At 40.6% G+C, this 25,238-nt stretch overlaps 1 protein-coding gene across 1 annotated transcript; it reads right to left on the reverse strand.

Moving 5' to 3' along the window:
• Positions 1-7,149: 7,149 nt before the first annotated feature.
• LOC115779139 (muscle M-line assembly protein unc-89-like) lies at positions 7,150-23,537 on the reverse strand. The gene is made up of 7 exons (XM_030727644.1): positions 23,373-23,537; positions 22,730-22,999; positions 22,263-22,593; positions 12,771-13,051; positions 11,752-12,081; positions 8,153-8,401; positions 7,150-8,032 (listed from the first exon to the last, which is right to left on the reverse strand). The coding sequence occupies exons 1-7, from the start codon at positions 23,443-23,445 to the stop codon at positions 7,845-7,847; spliced, it is 1,722 nt and encodes a 573-aa protein (XP_030583504.1). The 5' UTR covers positions 23,446-23,537; the 3' UTR covers positions 7,150-7,844.
• Between the last annotated feature and the right edge of the window lie 1,701 nt (positions 23,538-25,238).

Below are 25,238 nucleotides of genomic sequence, written 5' to 3' on the forward strand. Positions count from 1 at the left end.
TATTTGGCCATTGTTGACTACTTTTGTTTTTAGCTTTATAGTTGACCTTAGAAACTGTTTACCTTGCCTTGTTTGGTATCATTCTTTTCAGCACCACCTCACGTGTGTGACTGTATAGTTATTCTTTCATTTTGACATACTGTATTGACACACTGGACTTAAAATTAGTAATGTGTCCTTCTGTGTTGAGGCTTCGAAGCGCGTATCGAGTAACTGAGGGAGACTTTTGTGAAGCGCGTATCGAGGCTTGTGTCATGACGTGCGAAGCCTCGCAAACCGGCTGTACCACGTGACTGATTCAGGAAACGATTCATGGTTTTGGTGTGCGCTTCGAGATATAACGGGCAGCGAAACGCAACGGATCCCCCCCTCACAGATTGTGGTATTGGCGACTGTTGCGCGTTGGTTTGCTGTCTATGTGAGCGGCTTCTTTTTTTGGTGATAGAACCAGCCAGAAAGAGGAAATTTTCCCGTTTGGGAACATTTTCAGCTGATCTCTCCTAATAATGAGTGCGCATAGTAATAAAATTATTACCCCAGCGTCATCTGTGCCCTGTGAAAGGGTTTTTTTGAAGCAGGTGAAATCGTTTCAAACAAAAGAAAACGCCTGAAGCTCAGCACTGTGGCAAAGCTGTTTTTACTAAATAAAAACGAATAAGTAAAATGTCCCTAGTGAGCACACTTACCAACCAAGTAACACAATCACAATTACATCAGAACTCTCTCCCCAATTTATTTCCACTTTCCCTCTTGACCCCAACATTGTATCATAAGGACAGACACCATATTAATTAGTTCAGGATTTATTTATTGTCATCACAAAAATCGTTTATTCTGCTCAAAGCTTCACGCACCAAAGCCACTTTGCGATTATTCTAAGTCTGTATGTTTTACATTGACTGTCCTCTTGGTGGCGCAGTTTCGACCCATGGGTTTACCGATTTACTGGAAAGCTTAAATCAGGGGTGTCCAAACTACGGCCCGCGGGCCAACTGTGGCCCGCCGTCCATTTTTAATTGGCCCGCAGCAAATTAAAATAAGTATAATACAATATGGCCCAAGCGTCAAATTTCTGCTTGACTGCACTGCACTTTTTTTAACACTAGGTGGAGCTACTATCTTGAACAAGGCAGTTTCTCAACAAAACAAGATAAGTGAAGAAAAATGTCAGGGCAGACAAAAAATGGCGTCTATGAAGAAACGTAAGGTAGCGCGTGAATGCAGAAGATTTCAGACACGGTGGGCAAATGAATACTTTTTTATAGAAGTGAAAGGGAAGTGTGTCTGCTTGATTTGTACTGAGACTGTGGCAGTGATGAAAGAGTATAATTTACAAAGACACTATGAAACCAAACATCAGACGTATGCATCCTACACTGGTGCCGAACGAGAACATAAAGTTAAGCAAATGGCAGCCAGCCTGTTAGCTCAGCAACAGTATTTTTTTCGTGCTAATAAGGCACAAGAAAATGCCACAGTGGCTAGCTACGAGATAGCTCAACTCATTGCACAACACGGGAAACCTTTCTCAGATGGAGACTTCATAAAACAGTGCCTCACTAAAGTTGCAGGAATAATGTGCCCGGAAAAACTGCAGGAATTCAGCAGCGTGAGCATGTCCAGAAACACAGTTGTGCGGCGAATAGAAGACTTGTTTGCTGACTTAAAACATCAAATGTCAGATAAAGCTTGCGCTTTTGATTTTTACTCGATAGCATGTGATGAGAGCACAGATGCCACAGACACCGCACAGCTGTTAATTTTTTTGCGGGGAGTTGATGATAATTTTTGCATCACGGAGGAGCTGCTTGATCTTAGAAGTCTAAAGGGCACAACGACGGGTAAGGACATTTTTGAAGCGGTATCAGATGCAGTTGACAACATGGGACTTAAATGGGACAAGTTGTGTGGAGTTACAACGGATGGAGCCCCAGCTATGACCGGAGAGCGCAAAGGAATGGCCTCTATGGTGTGTGCCAAGGTTAAAGAGAGTGGAGGTGAGGCTGTGAAAATGCATTGTATCATTCACCAAGAAGCCCTCTGCTCCAAGACAGTCCAGCTCGGCGATGTGATGAACACTGTTGTGAAAATGGTAAACATAATTCGAGCACGAGGGCTGTACCACAGAGAATTTCAAGCGTTCCTATCAGACATCGATGCTGAATACGGAGACCTGCTGTACCATTGTGATGTGCGCTGGCTAAGTCGCGGCTCCATGCTGCAGCGGTTTTATGCCCTGAGGTCGGAAATTGATCAGTTTTTGAAAGAAAAGGACCGCCCGCTTCATGAGCTGAGTGATCCTTTATGGTTGGCCGACCTAGCATTTTTAGTTGATCTTACCGATCATCTAAACTCACTTAACAAGAGCCTACAAGGCAAAGACCAGCTTGTACCACAACTTTATATGCAGATGAAGGCATTCTGCGTGAAACTCCGTCTCTTTGAGGCACAGTTACGCAACTTTAATTTTGCGCACTTCCCTACGCTGTCCGAAATCAAGAGTGCTTTTCCAAAGGCCAATCTTTCTCTTAAGAAAGGGAAATATTTGTCTGTTATCACATCTCTGATGACAGAATTCAGTCAGCGCTTCCAAGATTTCTCTAATATTAAAAAACAAATCAAACTGTTCTCGACTCCCTTCCTGGTGGATGCAGAGGAAGTGGAAGAGAGTCTGCAATTAAAACTTATTGATATGCAGTGTGATGATTCTCTGAGAAATCAACACCAGCTTTTGTCCCTACCTGACTTCTATCGGAGCGTGGAAAAGGACAAGTTTCCTCTGATGAGACGCCATGCAAAAAGAATGATGAGTCTGTTTGGCTCCACATACATATGTGAGCAAACATTTTCATTATTAACTCTGAACAAAAGCAGACTGAGAACCAAAATGACTGACAGCCATCTCTGTGATGTCCTCCGCATCTCAACCACCAAACTTACTCCTGATCTGCCAGCCATCCTTCAGGCCAAAGCACAGCATCACTGCTCCCACTGAGTGCAGCACTGTTCCCATTTTAGGTGAGGTAAAAATACACATTATTATATAATCATGTGTAAATAAGTAATTAATTTATAAATTCAGTCAATTTAAGTTGATAACATTTTGCAACAAACATAAATCTGTTAACAAGCCCACATACATATTTGCATAACAAGCTCACATATACCCTTCCTCTTTCCCCCTTATATTTCCCCATTTTTATACAGGGGTGTGAAGAGGGAATCATGATCCCGAGTAAGAAGCAATGTGAGGCTGCCAACAGTGAAAAGACCTGTAAAGCAGCAGAATAAATGAAAAATTGAAAAATCATTAATAAAAAACTGTGATCCAGGCAATGTCAATGATTATTCACATGTGTTTGGTTTAATAACTTGTGATATATAAAATTTGTCCTGAACTGAGTGGCCCGGCCTTTTGTATATTTTTCCATGTGTGGCCCTCTGTCCAAAAAGTTTGGACACCCCTGGCTTAAATGCTTCATGAAGCTTCATCTCACCGTCACTAGATTATAAACACTCTGCCTGTTTGACGTTGACTGTCCACTTGATGGCGCAATAGAGCAAATGAAGCACCATGAAGCTTCGACCCATGGGTTCGCTGATTGGATGGAAAGCTTCAAAGCTTCATGAAGCTTCATCTCACCATCACTACTTAAAATGTCATGGCTTGTGTGTGGCAGGAGCAGGAAAACCCCAAAATACAGGACTCGGAAGAGATGAACTTAGCGTAATTTATTGAAAAGAAGATAAAAAACAACTAAACTGGGCTGGGCAGAAGCCAGAACTAAACCACGGGATACAGGGGACGGTGAACACACACAAACGGATGCATAGACGACGACACGACAAAGAACAGAAGAAAACTGGGGGCTTAAATACACATTAGGTAATCGGGGCAAGAGGAAACACCAAGGCACAGCAGGTGAAGCAAATGAAACTAATAACGGAGGAAGCAAAACTAAACACGAAGCACGGGGAACACAAGACTGTCAAAATAACAGGAAGTGACAAGACAAGGTACACGTAGACTTGACACAGGGAAACAAGGGACTAGAAATAAACAGGAATACAAAAGAGAACAAAACATAATCCGAGAAAATAACTGAAATAGCACCAAAAGACCATAAAACACTGGGCCCCAGAACCATGACATAAAATCACATAAAAACATAAAATAGAAAAACAGATTTTTTTTACTGTTAAAATCACAAACATGCTTAACGAATTATTTTTACATCTTAAAATGCAAATATAAGTTGTAAATTTTCAAAACTTATGTAAAAATATAGTAAATAATAAAGTTATATACAACTATTCACATTAAAATGCAGGAAAGGCCTCGGGCGTTTTTCTGTACAACTATTTTCAGAGCAATCAGGACTCACATTAAGAGGCTACACAAAGTATTTATGCCACCTCAAAAAACAGTTTCTGTCCTCCACAAGACTGAGGGGCACATCACATGCAAAACGTGCCAGCAATATTGTCTCTTTTACGTCCTTTTCACCTGCTCCTCAGCAGCCAAATGCACAAAAATTCACCCAAATGCACCATGTTACCACATAATTTTCTGATTGGTTGATGTGGTGCATTTTTCCACCAATAGGAAAGGGGTTGTCGGGATTTATTTAGTTTTACTTTATTTTTATTAGCAAGCACTTCCTGTTAGCGAAACTCCCATTTTCGCACTTTATTTCTGCACAAAACGCGCATCGAAGGTGAGGACAATATACAGGAAAAAACGTGGTGTAAATTATTGGGCATAACTCTGGTTTTGCTTGGCCTATCAACATCATTTAAAAACTGGTACATACACTGCTCAAAAAAAATAAAGGAACACTCAAATAACACATCCTAGATCTGAATGAATGAAATATTCTCATTGGATTCTTTGTTCTGTACAAATTTGAATGTGCTGACAACAAAATCACACAAAAATCATCAGAGGCCTGGATTTGGAGTCACACACAAAATTAAAGTGGAAAAACACACTACAGGCTGATCCAACTTTGATGTAATGTCCTTAAGTCAAAATGAGGCTCAGTATTGTGTGTGGCCTCCACATGCCTGTATGACCTCCCTACAATGCCTGGGCATGCTCCTGATGAGGTGGCAGATGGTCCCCTGAGGGGTCTCCTCCCAGACCTGGGCTCCTGGACGGTCTGTGGTGCAACGTGATGTTGGTGGATGGAGCAGGACATGATGTCCCAGATGTGCTCAATTAGATTCAGGTCTGGGGAACAGGCGGGCCAGTCCATAGCTTCAATGCCTTCATCTTGCAGGAACTGCTGACACACTCCAGCCACATGAGGTCTAACATTGTCCTGCATTAGGAGGAACCCAGGGCCAACCGCACCAGCATATGGTCTCACAAGGGGTCCGAGGATCTCATCTCAGTACCTAATGGCAGTCATGCTACCTCTGGCGAGCACATGGAGGGCTCTGCGGCCCTCCAAAGAAATGCCACCCCACACCATTACTGACCCACTGCCAAACCGGTCATGCTGAAGGATGTTGCAGGCAGCAGTTTGCTCTCCACGGTGTCTCCAGACTCTGTCACGTCTGTCACATGTGCTCAGTGTGAATTTGCTTTCATCTGTGAAGAGCACAGGGCGCCAGTGGCAAATTTGCCAATCCTGGTGTTCTCTGGCAAATGCCAAGCGTCCTGCACGGTGTTGGGCTGTGAGCACAACCCCCATCTGTGGACGTTGGGCCCTCATACCATCCTCATGGAGTCGGTTTCTAACCGTTTGTGCAGACACATGCACATTTGTGGCCTGCTGGAGGTCATTTTGCAGGGCTCTGGCAGTGCTCCTCCTGTTCTTCGTTGCACAAAGGCGGAGGTAGCGGTCCTGCTGCTGGGTTGTTGCCCTCCTACAGCCTCCTCCACATCTCCTGGTGTACTGGCCTGTCTCCTGGTAGCGCCTCCAGCCTCTGGACACTACACTGAGAGACATAGCAAACCTTCTTGCCACAGCTCGCATTGATGTGCCATCCTGGATGAGCTGCACTACCTGAGCCACTTGTGTGGGTTGTAGAGTCCGTCTCATGCTACCACGAGTGTGAAAGCACCACCAACATTCAAAAGTGACCAAAACATCAGCCAGAAAGCATAGGTACTATGAAGTGGTCTGTGGTCCCCACCTGCAGAACCACTCCTTTATTGAGTGTGTCTTGCTAATTGCCAATAATTTCCACCTGTTGTCTATTCCATTTGCACAACAGCATGTGAAATTGATTGTCAATCAGTGTTGCTTCCTAAGTGGACAGTTTGATTTCACAGAAGTTTGATTTTCTTGGAGTTATATTGTGTTGTTTAAATGTTCCCTTTATTTTTTTGAGCAGTGTAGTTTGAAGTCTGCACTTTCGATTCATGGAGACTCAGCGCAGCAGCGCTACGTCATCTCAAATCGGCAATGTCATTTTGACACGCCGGCACGTCTGTGGACTCCAGTGGGTTAGAGATTCTGAGAAATGGGGAATTTGAGGCAGCCTGCTGGCAGACAATAACCACCATGTTTTTCCACACATTTCCCCTGTGAAAACTGCACATGTCTAAATAAAGATATAAAATCATTTGCACTATTTACACCAACAAGACCATTAAACAGCATTTTTACCTACATGGTAGTTATACTCAATTTACAACCCTTTATGTGCATGTGGATTTGATATTTTCCAAAGCAAATTACAAAAAAATGTCTTTTTTGTTTTTGAAAATGTTTCAACTTGATATTCCTCCCATCGCTGGAAAGGTCAGAGAAAAGTTAAACTGATAGAGACGTTTTAGTTGTTGGTGTACTGTGAGTCTTGAGTTTGTACCTTTACAGTCATTAAATATTGAAAATGAACAACTTCATATAAATCCCAAAAAAAGTAAGCTTATACTACTTAGAGAACGCAGTTTTCTCAGTCAACCCTGTAAATCGAGGGTGGTCTGGAAACAGGCTGCTCTCTTGCAAGCTGTGAAACCAAAGCGGCGGCAGAAATGCAGACAAAGCCACTAAGCTGCTGGTTTGGCAACAGTGTTAAAGTCAAGGCTGTACAACAGTTTAAGGAAATAGCTGGTGACATTCAGTATTTGTGTTATTCAGTCTGCATCCGCTCAAGACCGCATTACCGACCAGGCAAAGCAAAAAACACCCACAAAACATCCTCTAATAAATTTCACATTCCTGAGTAAATAGTTTCAGCTTGGATAATGCTTATCAAGAACTACAGTTGCTGGTTGTTTCAGCCACTTGATATTTGCAGCCAGCTGTAAAACCTCCTGTCTTTACTGGGAATGTAGGAGATGAGGGTGCGTGTGTCCACGCACAGACTTAGATGTGTTTGCCAAGTTTCCTAGAGGAGTTGGCCTTTTAATTCCACACACGTTTAAATCCACACAGTTGGTGACATCTTTTAATAATCTGAGCACTAGAGGAGGCCGAGCTCTGGAGAGGCCAATCTGTGACTGATAGTGTTTCGATGTGCTTTTACTGCATTGACAGTGCAGTAAAAGCAGTACAATCCAAGGCCTCTGACTTAAGTCAGCATATTTACAGGAAGTGATTGTAAAGGTTCATGATTGTTTGACAGGAACTTGGAAAGCAGAAGTTTGATAAAAGAGGACGGAGCTTTTTCCATTCAGTATTCAGGTTGCAGGTCACTTCAGTTAAACTCGTTGCTTCCTCGCATCATTTTTGTTGTATTACACCATCAGATGTCATCAGTAGAGGAAGGTAAGCATTGCCTGAATCAAACCAGGGATGATGTCAAATTTGGCGAGCTCCCTCCAAGAATTAGACGGCACCTAACGTCAAAGCAAGAGCTCCAGACTGTCCACATGTCACGTCCACAGTTCACGGGTTGTCACAGTTTTGCTGTACAAGAGGCAAGGCAATGTGCCTAGCCGGGAAACGGAAAACATCCTTTAGGTTGTAGCTTCCCTTTCGGTGTTGTTTATAGTAATGAAAATACAGCACAAAAGCGATGATAACCAGAAGAGCTACAGAGCTACATGCTATTATTATCCACATGAAGGGGTTGGCTGCAGAGTTGGGAGAGGGGGGTTGGTAAAGAAGACAGAAAACAGAATATTTTACATTAGTCAAACAGAAAAAACCCAAACACTAGTTGAACTGAAACTGAATGTGAAAAAAACCCTCACCTTTTATATCCACATTAAACACCATGGTGACATTCCCTGCTTCGTTGCTCACAGTGCAGATATACTGTCCGTTATCCTCAAAGCCTGCAGTATCGATAGTGAGGACGCTGTCACTGTGGGAAGAAAAGCGGTCTGATGGCAGTGTCCAGGTGTAGGTGGGCTTGGGGTTTCCCACAGGGGAGCAGTTCAGGTGTAGAGGGTCTCCTTCTGTGATTGTGATACTAACTGGATTTGGCATCTCATCTATATCTGTGTGATGATTGAAGGAGAAACAGAAGGCAACATTTTTGAAAAAATGGGAATAGATGAGTTTGCACCACACATGGACCCATTTTCAGCATCAAACACATCATTTATTTAATCAGTGTTGAACTCTATCTTTCCCTCTGTGATGACTGGAAGAGTGAAAAATAGAATCCAATATTTCAGCAAAATGGAAACAATCTGGAAATGAGCTCACATTACTTACTAACGTAATATACAGTAGAAAGTGGAAAGTCCCAAATAACATGTCACCATAACTCTGTCCACAGTACAGGCCACAGTTCTTCATTTTCACTTTGTGCTGCTACACTCTGTTAGATTTCAGAGGCTCATATTTTACCAGTTTATCTACTTCAGTATGTTTAACTGTTCTAGTCACGTTGCAGGTTAATGCTCTCCACACCAGGGTTATTATAGTTAACGAAAACGAGCGAAATAACGAAAACTGAAATTGAAAAAACATTGTCGTTAACTGAAATAAATAAAAACTATAATTAAAAGGAAAAAACGATAACTAATTAAAACTGAATTGTGAGCTTACAAAACTAACTAAAACTAACTGAAATTATCAATAAAGTGACATTCGTTTACTTGTTTTTTTTTTTCTTTTTTTTTGTGGATTGATATGAAATCATTTTTTCCGCTCTCCGAGTTTAAGCTGGGAACGCCATCGGGCAAATGTGTGCATGTGTACGCATGTGGGTGCGTGCGCTCGCTCACCGCGCAGGTCCTTAAAGTAATGGCTGCGGTCTGCCGAGAAAGCGGCAGAGTCCCAGATGGAATTCCTTTGACTACAGTAGCACAGATAGAAGCGAGTGTCTTGTTGTGGATGATGAAAACGTGTGCGGCACACTTCTCAGTCCGGAAAAAACACCAACATCTGCAGGACTCTGTTAAAGACCTTTTATGACACAGTGGTAGCATCTGCTCTTTTCTATGCAGTGGCATAGGGGGGGGGTGCACCGAAAGGGACAGGAGCAGGATCGACAAACTGGTGCGGAGGTCTAGCTCTGTGTTGGGATGTCCTCTAGAGTCTGTAATGGTGGTGAGTGAGAGGGGGATGTTAGCAAAGCTGACATCCATCATGGACAACCCCCATCACCCTCTGCATGAGACCGTGGGTGAGCTGAGCAGCTCCTTCAGTCAGAGACTGAAACAACCTCGCTGCAGGAAGGAGCGCTTTCGCAGGTCATTCATCCCAGCAGCAGTTAGACTGTATAACACATCATAATGTCTTGAGTCACTTGAACACTTTACCTCCACTGCCATCACTTTATCCATACAGTCCAGATACATTTTATTTATTACACTCACCCATATAATGCATACCGTGTATGCTGTGTACCTTACCGGCTACAAATGTATATAATATTTTGATATCTGTATATAGTGTTTTTGATGTGTGTGTGTATATGTAAATGTGTGTATTGACATTGATATATATAGTTATGTATATAGTGCTTATGTATATGTGTGTATTTTATTTTATATTATTCTATTCTATTTTAGTTTTAGTTTAGTTATTTGTTCTTACTCATCCTTTTCATTTTTTCTCTGTACTGATCTGCTGTAATGCGCAAATTTCCCCGTCGTGGGATCATTAAAGTTTTATCTTATCTCTTATCTTATCTTAACATCAAAGTCCACCTGAGAAAGCGCGCAACGGCTACAGAAACCGCTCTGATTGAGGTAACCTGGCCTGCGCCTCTGGAGAAACGTGACTACTTGTCGGGTCCATGCAGCCCAAAATGTTGTGAGTAACCTGTTTAGTCCTTGTGCGTTTCCGGATACTTTATCAGTCAGAGAATAACAATTAGGATAATAATCAATGCATCAATATTAAGGACTCACAAATGTCAGCAAATTCCTGAAGGGACACTGCTGAAACTGTCGGAATGGACGTGAAGGAATGAAGAAAGTGAAAAAACAGGGACAAATATGTTTGCAGCCAAAAAACTGAAAAAGCACGAGGACCAAAAAAGAAGTCCCAGCACACGACCGCAAGGTAATTAACACACACAATCCAGCTACACAAGCATAAATGTGGACATGAGGTCGACCACTTCGTAGGTTGTGTACAGAGGCTGCAAAGACCCTGCAAGTCTAATTAGCGAGCATCTAACCAAGCTAGCTCCAAAACAGAAGCAGCTTCAGGTGGTGAGAACATCAGGATGCAGCTGGATTTGAGCTTTGACTCCTTCAAAGAGTTTGTTTTTGTCAAACACCACATGTAGCTGTTGTTAATCTACTGCACTGATGCTGAACTTTATTGTGGAGTTTATTGAAGAATTTATTGAGTTTGGGAGTTCATGTTTTTCTTTGTTTCTCCCTGTTGATGTTCATGTGTGTCCTTAATATCACACACATTTAGCACGTAGTGCTGCTGTCTTGTGAACAGTTGATTGTTAAGTATTTCTTTAAAGGGTGTCTTTTGTTGAATTTTCATTACACAATAGTCACTTTTGCACCTTGAATCTTGCACCTGATTAAGTATGAAAATACTAAAAGTAATACTGAAACTAACTGAAACTAAGTATGAAACCAAAAATAAAAACGAGCAAAACCACTCAGAAAACTAACTAAAACTAACTGAATTAGAGGAAAAAAAGTACAAACTAACTAAAACTAAACGATAATGTAAAATCCAAAACTATTATAACCCTGCTCCACACTGAACATCTGACATAAAGTTTACACGTAGTGTGACATTCAAGGTTCAGAGATATGTTCAGTTAAATAAATATTCTACCATATATCACTGTGAAAGGTGACAGATTGTAATGAATACTTCTGGAGTGGGTTTAAAACTTTAAAAAACAGTTTTTACAGTACATTGCTTCCACATTTTAATCAATAATAACTGACATTTTGTCATTTAGGATTTAAATACAATAACTATTATCACTTTTTCACGTTCCACACATTAGTTAGAATTCTATTCTGGGTCTCCACAAACTCCTGAGGGAAATATTTGATGTTTTAGCAGCTAAAAGCTCCTCTATGTTCACCAGCATGTGTCAGTCAGCAGTTTGGTGATAATGATTTTTAGAGCCTGTTCATTAAGACTGATGAGAGCTGCGAGGAAGACTCAAAAGAGTAAAAGGACAGAAAACCAAACCAGTGACATCAAACATGCTAAAAATGTCAAACTTTGAGGAACAGATAAAAGAGCTTCTTTCATTACAGCAAAATGACCAAAGATGCAAAACTCACAGTAAACTGAGGCAGTGAGAGTTTGTGATCTCGCCACTGGAACTCTGTACCTTTCACCAAAGGTGTAATTATGGTTTTTTTGTTTTGTTTTGTTTTGTTTTTTTTAATTCTCCTAAACTCACAGTAGACTGTAGCAGTGAGTTTTTCTGTTGTTTCCACTGGAGGGGGCTGTGGTCCATCTGGTCCCAGCTCCAGCTTGGCTTCACACCGGTACAGGGCTCCATCATCATCTTTACTGGCGGTGATGTTCAGAGTGAAGGTCTCGTTCACTGCTTTCTTCTCTTCACTGTTGGGCTGTAGGTGACCCAGTGCTTTAGAGCCTCTGTAGAAGGTCACAGTGAGGTTCTGGACAGGAGCTACGTCCTGTACGCTACACTGCAGTCTGTACTGCTGATGCTCCAACATGGGCCCAGTGTGGTTTACAAAGCTGATGGAGACAGCTTTGTAAACCACTTTGTAAACCCTGAGAAAACAGGGAAAGAAACAGGAGGTTGAATTCTGACTATAAATGATGAAAAAAAAAATCACAAGTGGCATGTGTTGGGATTTTTTATTACCCCAATGCTGGTATTTACAGTTATTATTTCTACTTCTGTTCATTTGCAACTAATCTGCTTTTAGATTGAAATAAAATGCATACTGTGTGTCTAAAAGTGGTGGGAGGATTTGCGGCCTGCTAGAATTGCTCTTATTCATGTTCAGGGCCTCAGAAGCTCTGCTACCTCTCCCTGGCAATCTGCTCTGGCCAAGCAGGCCCTCTCAGATCATGCTCAAAGCAACAGAGCCTGCTCCTCACCATGGATCATTTGGACAGTTTGATTTTGTTTGGACTCGGACTTAATCTCAGCACGGGCTTTCCTCGGTCGGAGGGAGGATTGTCCAGGAAGCCGGGGCATGATCAACAGGTTCTTTCTTTTTCTCTGTCTCTGTGTGTGTATCTCAGTCTTAACTATGCTACTGTCTGTGTCTTGCTTTTGACTATACTGTATGTGTAACTAAGATGTCTATTAAACAGCCTGCACCAGAACCTGTTCAACCCCGTGATTTGTTGGTTTTAATTGGGTATTAATTTGTGGCCAAAAAGGGATATGGAGACCCCTAAAAATAGACACAACACATGTTAAAAAATAAGTATACTTACGGTATACAGTCAGCTCCAGATTGCTACAACACTGATCACCATCATCAGTGTTATAATAGCACATGATAAACATGTCCCATTCAGTCAGTCTGTCAATGGTCCATAACAGCGTGGTTCCATTTTTTCTGACTTCTCCCCAAGCTTTTTCCAGGTCAAAAAGATTTTCAGTGCAGTCCTTCTGACATGCAACACATGTAGCATTGGCTGGGTCACCGTGCTTCACTACCAGCCTGGATGGAGTGAATACAGGATATTCTGTACAGTTAAGATCTGTAAGAAGCAGTGAATGTTTGAAATAGAAAATTAATATTAAACCATAATGCTGCCAATAATTTATATGATGTTTTTCTCAATTTATTATATATTTTCTTGTAGATAAGCATAGTGTTTATTTTGCAGTAAAATTAATTGCTTAGCTTGTTCATCACATGCTGACACAACAGCTCAAATAAAAGTGAGTGTCTGTGTCAAAGTATGTGGGGACGAAGTGTACAACAGTGATTCCATGAACAGCCTGAAAACAGCCTCCTTTTAAAGGTGGAAAAATCTTCACCTACCACAACTGGACACTTGTTGGGTGCACAAAAAAGTAAGTGAGGAGGCAGCCAGAAGAATGAAATGGAAAAACATTATTCCCAGGTAGATTTTTGTTGTCAAGGAAATGATCAAACATGAAGTCCAAAGGTGGTCGGAGAGTGAGTGCACTCTGTGAATTCCTCGTTTTGCTTTGATATTTAGGAGAACAATTTTGGCAGTGTAGCCTGTTTACTAGCGACACACCCTCTCTTTAATCTTCAAAGATGAAATCAGCAGTCATTAAACCTGAGGAGGTTCCCATTTATATATATATACCATCACTATTATCCACTTCAGCAGTCAGTGGTCACGTTGTTGTCCTTGATCAATGTAACTGATCATCAATAAGTGTGACCACCTGTATAAAAGAAGAAGCTTTGACAGTCTAGGTTTGCAAAGGTGTGTCTGAACAAACCACGGTCATGGTCCCGGGTCTTTGATCCAGCGTTTTGTGTTTTTGGACTCTCAAGTTCTGTTTATCATTTTCAATTTCAATTTTATTTATTTGGGACAATGCACATTAATAAAACAATCAATACTTTGTACTGATTGTAAATGAGCCAGATTATAGCATATTTGCTAATTTGCATCTGTAGTCCCTAGGCAGAAGGACAAACAACAGAAGACATCATGAGTATACAATAACAGTAAACACATTGACAAACATTCAAACAATATACAAGTGAAAATGAAAATGATCATTTATCATTAATAATGTTCAGTTTGCTCACTGTTTAGTTTTTTTTACCTTTGTCCATTTCCTTTGTGTTCATCCCCAATTACAGGTTTTGTTTGTTTTTTGTACACTCAGTTTAGTCTTTAGTTTTATAGTTACAGTTCTCCTCTTCCCTCATGTCTCCTTGTACCTTGTGTATTCTTCCTCTGTGTTAGGTTTTCCCGTTATGTTATTTCCTGTTTTATTTTGGTAGCATTTGTCTCATGTGTTTCATATTTGGTTTTACCTTCCCCAGCCTTGTTTCCCTGATTGTTTGCACCTATGGACACCTCTGTGTCCACAGCTGTGTTCACTTTCCCTGAGTATCTCTCTGTGTTTCCAACATCATTTCCTGTTTTGATTTTTGGACTGTTTTCAGTAGCTTGCTGCTTCACATAAAGAAAGATTCGTTTTCTGTTTATTTAAGTCTGCGTTTGAGTCCACATTCCACACAGATCATGACAACCACAAGACTTCTGGAACACTGTCCTTTGGATCGATGAAACCAAAGTGGAGATGTTTGGCCATAATGCACAGCACCACATCTGGAGAACACAGCACATCAGAACCAAACATCTACTTCCAGTGCGGTAATGGAGGGGTGATGATTTGGGTTTGATTTTCAGCCAGAGGACCTGGGCACCTTGCAGTTACTGAATACTCCTCTGTATACCAAAGTATTCTAGAGTCAAATGTGAGGCCATTTGATAGCTAGAGTTGTAATGGCTCAAAGTCCAGACCTCACCCTCAATTTCATTCACTGAGGTTTGCAAACCTCAATAAATGGAAGCAGCGTAAAGAAAAGTGGACCAAAATTCATGGTCCACAACGACGTGAGAAACTGATAAAGTCAGAGAAATCAGTTACTTACAAGTTATTTCTACAAGCTACTGAATCATGGGCTGTATTTAGTGTAGTACATGGTATATGTGTGTTGTTTTACACCTGAGGTTAGAATGAAATATTTCTAGACGCTTCTGCATGATTTTTTTTTTTATGTCCTGATATGTGAAACCTTATAACTGACTGACAGATTTCTATATACAGCAACTGTATGCAGATTTTTGACAGTCACTCTTCATCTTGTTCACTTAATTTACCATCTGTCCCACATCATCCACCTGAGGACCGGGCCTGACTGAGCTTTTCAGGCTGACCTGAGTGGTGAAATTCTTTGCCTGCATCTCTAAGATTTGATTTATATTGATTGTGTAATTTTTTTATTATTTTAATTACTCTAACATATTTAATTTAATTAATTCCTGTGTTTATTAATTAATTCTGTTATTTTATGCCATACATTGTCTGCACTATATTATCTGTGTAAAGCACGAACACACCCCCAACAGAAATGAATTACCAATGCTCTGGCAGTGAGTCCTCATTAGAGTAGTTCTAATTAAATGCATGGCTCTGAATAGCATTTTTCACTGAATACAACCTCTATTGGAGCACTGTCGCTCAGATACATTTGTGTGTATCATACCTGTATAATCACAGGTGGTCCACACTCAGAGGCAACACTGCTAAATGTTTGGCACAAGCTGAAAGAAGAAAAGTTCTTGCTCATAAGTCACACTGAAATGAACCTGACTGTGGTACATTCCTTTCCTCCTCACTTCCCGGGGATCCTTATCACTGCTTCCTGAGACTCCTGCCGCACTTCTTGGGAGTCTCGTATTTATTCATTCAGTATCTGCACTCTCTCTTTTCACCCCTATTATCAGTGTATTGACCAACCTTTACTCAAGTGAACAAGCAGATGAAGGCAGATTGTAGTAGCTTTAACTCATTTAACCTTTGTTTACTATTGTGTACGATTGTCACCTTCTTGTACAAAGAGTGTGTGTGCAAAGATGGAAAAACAACTAACTGAAAGCTGTGTTAAGGTCACGAGGGACTTTCTGTGTCTTTGTATTAAGAAGGTATCCAAGTGGCTTGAGAGAGAGGAGGGAAACAATGACACACACACACACACACACACTGGTGGTATGGTGATCGAGAGCTCAAAAGCTTTAATATTAGAGGAAAATCTGATAACGCTGCCCTGGGAATTTCACCCAGGAAATATATTTCAAAACTGCACCTGTTAACACGTTTGTTTAATTGTGATGGAAGACAAAGGAAACGCTTTAATTAAAAAAGTAAGATATTTAATATATTAAAAAATGAGAAGATATAACACACATGCGCCTGTGGGACTCGGGGTTCAGGAAGAGACAGGGCCGTGTGTGTGTGTGCACTGTCTCTGTCCCTCCCTGAGCCCTGTGTTCTTCTCTAACCATAACATTTTTATACTGCCACTATCTACACACAAACAGAGTCTGGGTGCTGTGAGTTTGGCCTTCGTCATTTGGTCTTGTCCAAGCTGGTTTTTCATGACCCAGATTCCTCTCATTAGCAATAAAGCCATAAAGCACGTCGTCTTCCTGATGTTTTAATTAGTCATACAGAGCAATTTTGTCCAGATTAATAACAGAACATGGTGACTTTGGTGATGTTTTAACTGTACGTACTGTGGCCGAACCTCCAACATAAGATGCACTGAGACTGAAAAGTTAGTCTGGCACTTTCTATCTGTTGCCCTCTGTCTAATGTATTATTTAATTGTTTATTATTTGGTTGATCCATTGTTTATTAATTAACTTGCTGGAGTTTACTTTTAAACATTTGTCCATTTATTCATTGAGTAAAAAATAATCCCTAACATACCAATCACCAAGAAGACATTCAGGTCAGTTATAATTCATATTTGAAATCAATGTTAAAAAAAACTAAATAAATAAAAAGCTGGTCTGAAGTTCCCAGTTGTAAACTGTTGTGTGAAATCAGCTCCTTTGTTTTGTTGAGGTTGAGCACCACACTGAAAACTGTTGATTATTCCTGCTTCAAAGTCACTCATGTTGTTTTGTATCCAGGGGATGGTGTTAGTGTAGATGAAGCAGGGGGGAAAGCGCCATTAGTTAAAAAATATTAGTAAAAACATCAATCAGCTGAATGTCACAAATATCAACATCAGCAGGCGGGAAATATGTGATCTCTCTGACTGACTGTGGTGACCTTTGACTATTTATGAAACTATTTTTTTCACTTGAGTGACTCAGAAAGGTGTCATAAACAAAAAAAAGACATCCAGTGAGCAGCACCTCTGCAGACAGAAACCACTGAGGCCAGAGGAGAAATGGACAGACTGGCTGGAGGTGACATACATGTTTTGGACTGAAGAGCTGAAGCTGTTTCAGGGCAAGTGGAGGCCCTGATGAGCTTTACAGCAGTGTTCCTGATAAAATGCTTGCTGAGATTATTTGAGCAATTAATAAGGATAATGGATTATAGTTTGTCTTATTTAAGGTAATGAACACAAAACCATTCACACCACTTACTGAATGTTATTAACTTTCCGAATTGTAATCTCTCAGCTGTGTGTGTCATAAAGATGTAGCCACCCTCATCTACACAGAAAATGCTTTGATAAATCCAAAGTCAAATTTGCTTCACTAACTCAGGGACAGAGGGACTGATGGGAAATTCTGGAGATTAAATAGACCGACAAATTAGAAGGTGGATTGATACATGGTGCAGTGCCTGCCTGAACTAGCTCTCAGGCTTTGCTCCATTAGTTCAGAATTTAAGAAAAAAAAAAGAAATACATTATTATACACACAGTTAAGGCCTATCTGTCGTGGTCCTCTGTTCCTCCTGGGCTGATCCACCCTTTTCTTCCTTTTCTCTCCTCTCAGCTCTCCCTCTTTCTCCTCCCTATTGTGTGTGTGTGTGTGTGTGTCTATTTTTTATTTCTTTCTTTTGATTAACTCACCTTGTGTTTCAGGGGCGGGCCTAACCTGTGTTTCGCCTTCCTAGTTTACTCACCTGGTGGTCATCATCTAATCATGGTAGCACTATTTAGATGAGCAGGAGACATTCAGTTGTTGGGTTGTTGCATGTACTACAATATGGTAGTTTGTTTGTGTTCCCTCCTCTACGCCACAAACCCTGAGAGAACCGAGAGGAAGTGTTTTTGTTTGTGGAGTTTGTGGAACTGGACTTAATTTTGGCATGTTGCTTCCCTCGGTGTACATAACTAGTGAACTTTTCCCTCAGTCTGCAACTGAGTCTGTCCCCGACCACTAACATGACACTAATATACGCTACCAGACACTTTAAAGGCAACAGATCATAACTGTATATACACAGAAAAGCAAAAGTTACATACATTAGCAAAATAATTTAACTGAAAAAAATACAATAAAATCATTCTTATGGTGAGACAAAAATAATATAGTTTAATGATTACAGATAATTTACTGTGAAAGGGCTGATATGAAAACTCCACATAGATGAGAACTTAACCCACACAGAGAATCCACCTCTGTGTCACTGAGAGTAGAGCCGCTGCTCCTTCACACCGAAAGGAGCCAGCTGAGGTGGTTCAGGCAGGATGCCTCCTGGGCACCTCTTGGGTGAGGTGGTCTGGGCATGTCCTACCAGGAGGCCCAGGGGCAGACCCAGACACGCTGGAGAGATTATATCTCTGGGGCCGATGTCCCCCCGGATGAGCTGGAGAATGTCGCTTCTCTGCTTAGGCTGCTGCCCCTGTGACCCGGCCCCGGATACGTGGAAGGAAATAGATGGATGGAAAATAGCAAATTTTCTCATTTCAAACATTTGATATTTTCTATGTTTTACTGTGATTAAAATCATCCCAAAGCATCCCAACTTTTTCAGAATTGGGTTTACACTTTATGTTACTGTATGTTTAAATAATCAGATTCAGAATGACATTTAAATCCTGAAGTTTGTCACAGCAAAGAAGAATAATTTGAAAGTTAAGCTCTCTGGTTCTGCTTAATCACATTTTAGCCATTTTAAATGTTTTATTGACATTTTAAAATTTGTTTTGCCTGAAATGTGTGTATCATTATTTTATTTTACTTGTTTTATTATTATTATTATTACTATTATTTTTATATATTACTTCAACTGCTGCAAGAATTTCTCAGATATGAGATAAATGAATTCTTCGTCTCTTGTTATACACCTCGAAGCAGTGTGCAGTACAGCTGATGTGATTTAACTGATATTTTTAGCAGATTTTGTAAAGATTGACTCAGTTCTGGACTCTGTGATCAGCAGCTTTTGGGAGCTTTAAAAGGAAAATGTTGTCTGAAACGGTGAACGAGGCTCCGGTGTTCCTAATGGATAAAGACAATTTAAGCTCAGGAATTTAAGGAGAAAGATTAGATTTGACTGAGATTATTATTCAAAGTGACTGTCGGTGCACATGAACTTCACTTTTAAAACCATAGGCACTATAGATATAGTGCAACAATTTATTACAAATTTTTGGCAGCCTAAAACTTTCTGAGTTTATTGTTTTTGGTTACTAACGGTATCGCATGTTGCAGAGCTGCTATTAATGCAGACCAGCTCATTTAGCAGATTACAACATCACACTCTAGTGGGTGAATATAAGTATTACACTTTCCAGCCTGGCGCTGCTACTTATACTTATTCTTTTTTAAATTTTGATTTCTGTATTTTAACTTCTGTTTTTCATTTGATTGTTTTTCTGTTGATTTTCTTTTAAACTGACTGCACTGTGAGTGTTATCTGTGAAAAACACTCTTTACATCTGGGCTTGTAAACTGTAACATGGCACTGAATTACAAATGAATTACCAAAGCTCTAACACTGAGTCCTCTTTAGAAAGTAGTTTAAATTAAATGCATAGATTACTGATTGTGACAAAGGTCTGAATATCATTTTTTTTTCTTTTTGAATACAGCCTCCGTCTGAGCAAAGTCACTTACAGACACATTTATTTGTGCACGTCGTATCTGTGTGATTACAGGTGGTCCACACTCACAGGCAACATTACTGAATGTTCGGCACTTCAAGCTGAAACAATAAATCTTTTTGCTCATGAGTAACACTGAAATGAATGTGGTTCAGTGGTTCATTCCTTTCATTTTCACTTCCCGGGGACCATTATCACCGTTTCCTGTTACTCCTTCCATGCCTCACATTTGAAGTACCACTCTTGTATTCACTCGGTCAGAACTGCACTTTCTGTTTTTACCACCATACTCAGTATATGGGCCGATCTTGACTCATAGCAGATAATTAAAGCCAGAAAATGTGAACCATTCAGGAAATTGAAGGATGGCTCTGCCTTTGTAACTACATAACTATCTTGAACCACTAACTTATGGTGCAGACAACAGGAAACAGACACAACAAAACACGCTCAGTACATTTTTCACACTGGCATCAAGTTATAGTGTTTAGACCAGAAATCTTACTATACCATAGTATTTAATGTATTTTTTAGTCCTGTTTCAGACATTTGATCCCCTTTTCTCTTCAAACAATGTTAAAATTATTAGACTAAACAGGAGCCATTTTCAAGTATGTAAGTTCATACTTGCGTACTTGAATACTTGAGTCAAGAACTTGGTTATTCGTTAGGGAATCAGGGTGGAGCCGCTACTCTTCCACATCGAAAGGAGCCACTTGAGGTGGTTCTGGCATGTCCTACTGGCCGACCCAGGACACATTGGAGAGATTACATCTCTCAGCTGGCTTTGGAACATCTAGGTCAGGCAACTGCTGACCCTGCAACCTGCAACCATGTAGATAAGCAGCTGAGGATGGATGGATGGACGGTAATTCAAAAAGTCTGAGATCAATCAGATCAATGTCTCAGGAGTTTAACTGACTTGATGCTAAACTTTGATTAAAAATGTTCCTTTAATTTTTTGAGCAGTATACATAAATATTGTACAATCATCATAGTATGACGCTATCATATTGTGACACACCATTCTAATCTGGTGTCCTGTTCAGTGGTCAATTGGACTGAAAAATGTACAAATATAAAAAAAAGATATAAAATATTAATAGTTACACTTTATAAGTGCAAAATCTAACGAGCCTGTGCGTCACCTGTGACAAAAGTGTGGTATAATACCTAAAAGAAGAATTTGTTTACATCAAAACAAACAAAGTTTATTTCAGTTCATGTTTGATGCACATACACAATAAAATAAAAATGCATACATACATGAAAAGAATTCTGTAATTAAAGCCATTTTCATATTATGCTTTTCATTGTATAAAAGAAAGCTGCAAAGCTGGTGTTTGTATTTTGAAGCCTTACAGGCAGGTACAGGGTTATAGCGGCTGTCGGTGAGTAAAACATCAACTCAGTGGTTGTTATGGAAACAAGACCTGTCAGCAGCGTGGTGTGTAATTCCAATGTTGATCGATGAGTCGAGCAGTTGGGCAGTCGTGATCCTCAGAGGAGGTACTCACGGGCTGGTGATCTCGATGTTTCTCAAATGAACCATGAAGCGGTACAGAAATAATTTGCTACAGCTTTCGTGATACCCTGACCTCACTGGGCACCATCATCACCCCAAATTAAAAATGTCCCTGCACTGTAATTTATGTGTTTTTAGAGTAAAATGTTATCTTTCCTGCTGCGGGGATGCCAGAGGTCAGAGTAGTGGAAATGTATGAGAAGTGAAAAATTTAAAGTATGTGTGGAAAAAAAAAAAATGCACATGTAAGTAAACTGACTGAATGTGGGCAAAGCGAGACATAATGATGACATTATAAAATTACTGTAACAGTCTAAATAAAATAAAGCAACTCTAACTAATCTGTGTTCTGTGTGCATATACTTCATTGTTGTCGTAGCCTCATACGGTCATTTGGTATAGATTCAGATCAGAGCAGAGAACAGAAGCATTAAACACAAGAACCTGTGAGCTGATTTACTGTTGGAGCCGCTGTTTGGTTTAGTGTTCATCTGTGCAGTCACTGCTGTCATCGTTGTTGTGGTTGTTGTGGTTGTTGTGGCTGAGCTTGTAGTTGGTTTGGTGGTTGTAGTTTTTGGGAGTCTAGTTGTGGTTGGTGTGGTTGTTGTGACTGTGCTTGTAGTTGTTGGCAGTGTGGTTGTCGTCAAATCTAGGAAAAGAAAGTTAATGTGAGTGAACTAACATCCTGTACTGTAAATTAGTTTCAAATTCTGAAGTATTCTGCAGAGTGCCCCATAGAGCTTAATGCAGACTGAGAAAATACATAAAAATGGACAAAACACAAAGTGGATCTTTTCAGAAATATGCTGAAAATGCTGAAAATATGTAGAAATAGCATTTAATGTTAAATGCATTTTTTGTTGTTGCTGCGTTGACTCACAGTAAACTGAGGCAGTGAGAGTTTGTGATCTCGCCACTGGAGGGGGCTGTGGTCCATCTGGTCCCAGCTCCAGCTTGGCTTCACACCGGTACAGGGCTCCATCATCATCTTTACTGGCGGTGATGTTCAGAGTGAAGGTCTCGTTCACTGCTTTCTTCTCTTCACTGTTGGACTGTAGGTGACCCAGTGCTTTAGAGCCTCTGTAGAAGGTCACAGTGAGGTTCTGAACAGGAGCTACGTCCTGTACGCTGCACTGCAGTCTGTACTGCTGATGCTCAAACATCTGACCAGTGTGGTTTACAAAGCTGATGGAGACACTTTTTGGAGGCTCTGAGAAGACAGAGAAAGAGACAAAAATGTAAAGAACAACAGCTGAGAGCATGAATCCACGCAAAGAGGTTGAATTCTGAATATAAATGATGAAAAATCAGTAGCAAGCAGCATGTTCAAAAATAAGTATACTTACGGTAGGTAGTTATATCCAGCATGCTGATACACTGATCACCACTATCAGTGGTATAAAAGCACTGGATATCCATGTCCCATTCAGTCAGTCTGTCAATGGTCCATAACAGCATGGTTCCATTTTTTCTGACTTCTCCCCAAGCTTTTTCCAAGTCAAAATTATCTTTAGTGCAGTCCTTCTGACATGCAACACATGTAGCATTGGCTGGGTCACCGTACTTCACTACCAGCCTGGATGGAGTGAATACAGGATATTCTGTACAGTTAAGATCTGTAAGAAACAATACAAGGCAATCAATAAAACTGTAATTACACCAACACTTGATATTATATCTTAAAGTTTTATATTTTTCCATTTATATTTTCTTGTAGATCCATACATAATAATCTTTATCAATCTAAGCTGTAAGTTTGTTTTTTTTTACTTGCTTGTTTCTGAGCAGAAATCAATTAATTTTTAATAGATTCAGTGATCACATTACATACTGACAAAGCACTAAGCTAACAGCCACAGTAATAGGAATTCATTTATGACTTTACAACACCTCAAATAAAAGTGAGATCCAATAAATTCATGGCGCATTAAAGTATGACTCAACCTGTAAAAACAGCCTCTTTTTATATCTTGAAAACTCTTCACTTACCATGACTGGACACTTGGTGGGTGCACAGAAAAGTAAGCGAGGAGACAACGAGAAGAATGAATTGGAAAAACATTATTCCCGGGTAGATTTTTAGAAATCAAATGTCTTCATGAAAATGATCGAACATGAAGTCCAAAGGTGGTCAGAGAGTGAGTGCACTGTGAATTCCCTGCTTTGCTTTTCTATTGTAGGAGAACAATGTTGGCAGTGTATCCTGTTTTTACACCACACATCCGCTATTTTTTTTTTCTTTCCTTTTCCTGTCATGATTTCAAAGCTGGTAAATTGTGAAAGTGAAAGTGTGAGTTAATGAGGTGATTTTCAGTACATTTATATATATATGTACTGAAAAATTAACTCATAAAAATCTGACTGTTCAACATAATTATTTTAAAAATCAAACTAATGAAATTAGCCTGGACAGAAATTATGGCATCCTTAACTTTTTTTCTTTTTTTTCCTTTTTGCACAACCGTTTGAGGCAATCACAGCAATCAAGTGATTTCTGTAACTCTCGATGTCGGCAGGTATTTTTCACCCATTCCTCGTAAGCAAACTTTTCCAGTTGTCTCAGGTTTGAAGGGCGCCTTCTCCAGACTGCATGTTTCAGCTTCCTCCACAGATGTTCCTAATAAGCCTCAAAGTACAACAAGCTGTCTGGTGTTGGTTGGGTGGTCAGCAGGGCACTACTGTCCCCAGCATATTCCAGGAACAATTTCCGAGATCTCCATCCAGAAAGATCGTTCACAGGGCGAGTGTTTTTTTTTTTGATCATCCTAACATTATGACCACTGACAGGTGAAGTTGATGACACTGATTATCTCTTCATCATGGCACCTGTTAGTGAGTGGGACATATAAGGGAGCAAGTGAACATTTTGTCCTCAAAGTTGATGAGTTGGAAGCAGGAAAAATGGGCAAGCGTAAAGATTTGAGCAAGTTTGACAAATTGTGATGGCTAGACGGCTGGGTCAGAGCATCTCCCAAACTGCAGCTCTTGTGGGGTGTTTTGGTCTGCAGTGGTCAGTATCTATCAAAAGTGGTCCAAGGAAGGAACAGAGGTGAACCAGCGACAGGGTCATGGGCGGCCAAGACTCACTGAAGCATGTGGGGAGCGAAGGTTGGCCCGTGTGGTCCGATCCAGCAGACGAGACAAAAATGTTAATGCTGGTTCTGATAGAAAGGTGTCAGAATACACATCGCAGTTTGTTGAGTATGGGGCTGCATAGATGTAGACCAGTCAGGTTGTCCATGTTGTCCACCGCTGAGAGCACCAACAATGGGCACATGAGCATCAGAACTGGACCATGGAGCAATAGAAGAAGGTGGCCTGATGTGATGAATCGTGTTTTCTTTTACCGGGTGCATCGCTTACCTGGGGAACACCTGGCACCAGGATGTGCTGTGGGAAAGCATCACACTGCGTCCGCAATCCAGTGGAGGAAGTGTGATGCTTTGAAAAATGTTCTGCTGGGAAACCTTGGGTCCTGCCATCTATGTAGATGTTACTTTGACATGTACCATCTACTTAAGCATTGTAGCAGACCATGTACCCCTTTCATGAAAACTGTTTTCCCTGTGGCCTCTTTCAGCAGGATAATGCGCCCCGCCACAAAGCAAAAATGGTTCAGAAATGGTTTGAGGAGCACAACGAGCTTGAGGTGTTGGCTTGGCTCCAAATTCCTCAGATCTCAATCCAGTGGAGCATCTGTGGGATGTACTAGACAAACAATTCTGATCCATGGAGACCCCACCTGGCAACTTAAAGGACTTAAAGGGTCTGACATCTTGGTGCCAGGTAACCCCTGGGACACCTTCAGGGGGCTAGTGGAGTCCATGCCTTGACGGGTCAGGGTTATTTTGGCAG

Source organism: Archocentrus centrarchus, chromosome 1, assembly GCF_007364275.1.
Source record: "Archocentrus centrarchus isolate MPI-CPG fArcCen1 chromosome 1, fArcCen1, whole genome shotgun sequence".
Lineage (NCBI taxonomy): Eukaryota > Metazoa > Chordata > Actinopteri > Cichliformes > Cichlidae > Archocentrus > Archocentrus centrarchus.

Excerpts from the sequence above, each read along its gene's own strand:
- LOC115779139 (XM_030727644.1), bottom strand. The coding sequence starts at position 23,445 with ATGTTTTTCCAATTCATTCTTCTCGTTGTCTCCTCGCTTACTTTTCTG. Across the intron at positions 22,594-22,729 it reads GCTGGATATAACTACCTACC|AGCCTCCAAAAAGTGTCTCC; the intron begins GTAAGTATACTT and ends CTGTCTTCTCAG. Across the intron at positions 12,082-12,770 it reads TCTGGAGCTGACTGTATACC|TGGTTTACAAAGCTGTCTCC; the intron begins GTAAGTATACTT and ends GGGTTTACAAAG.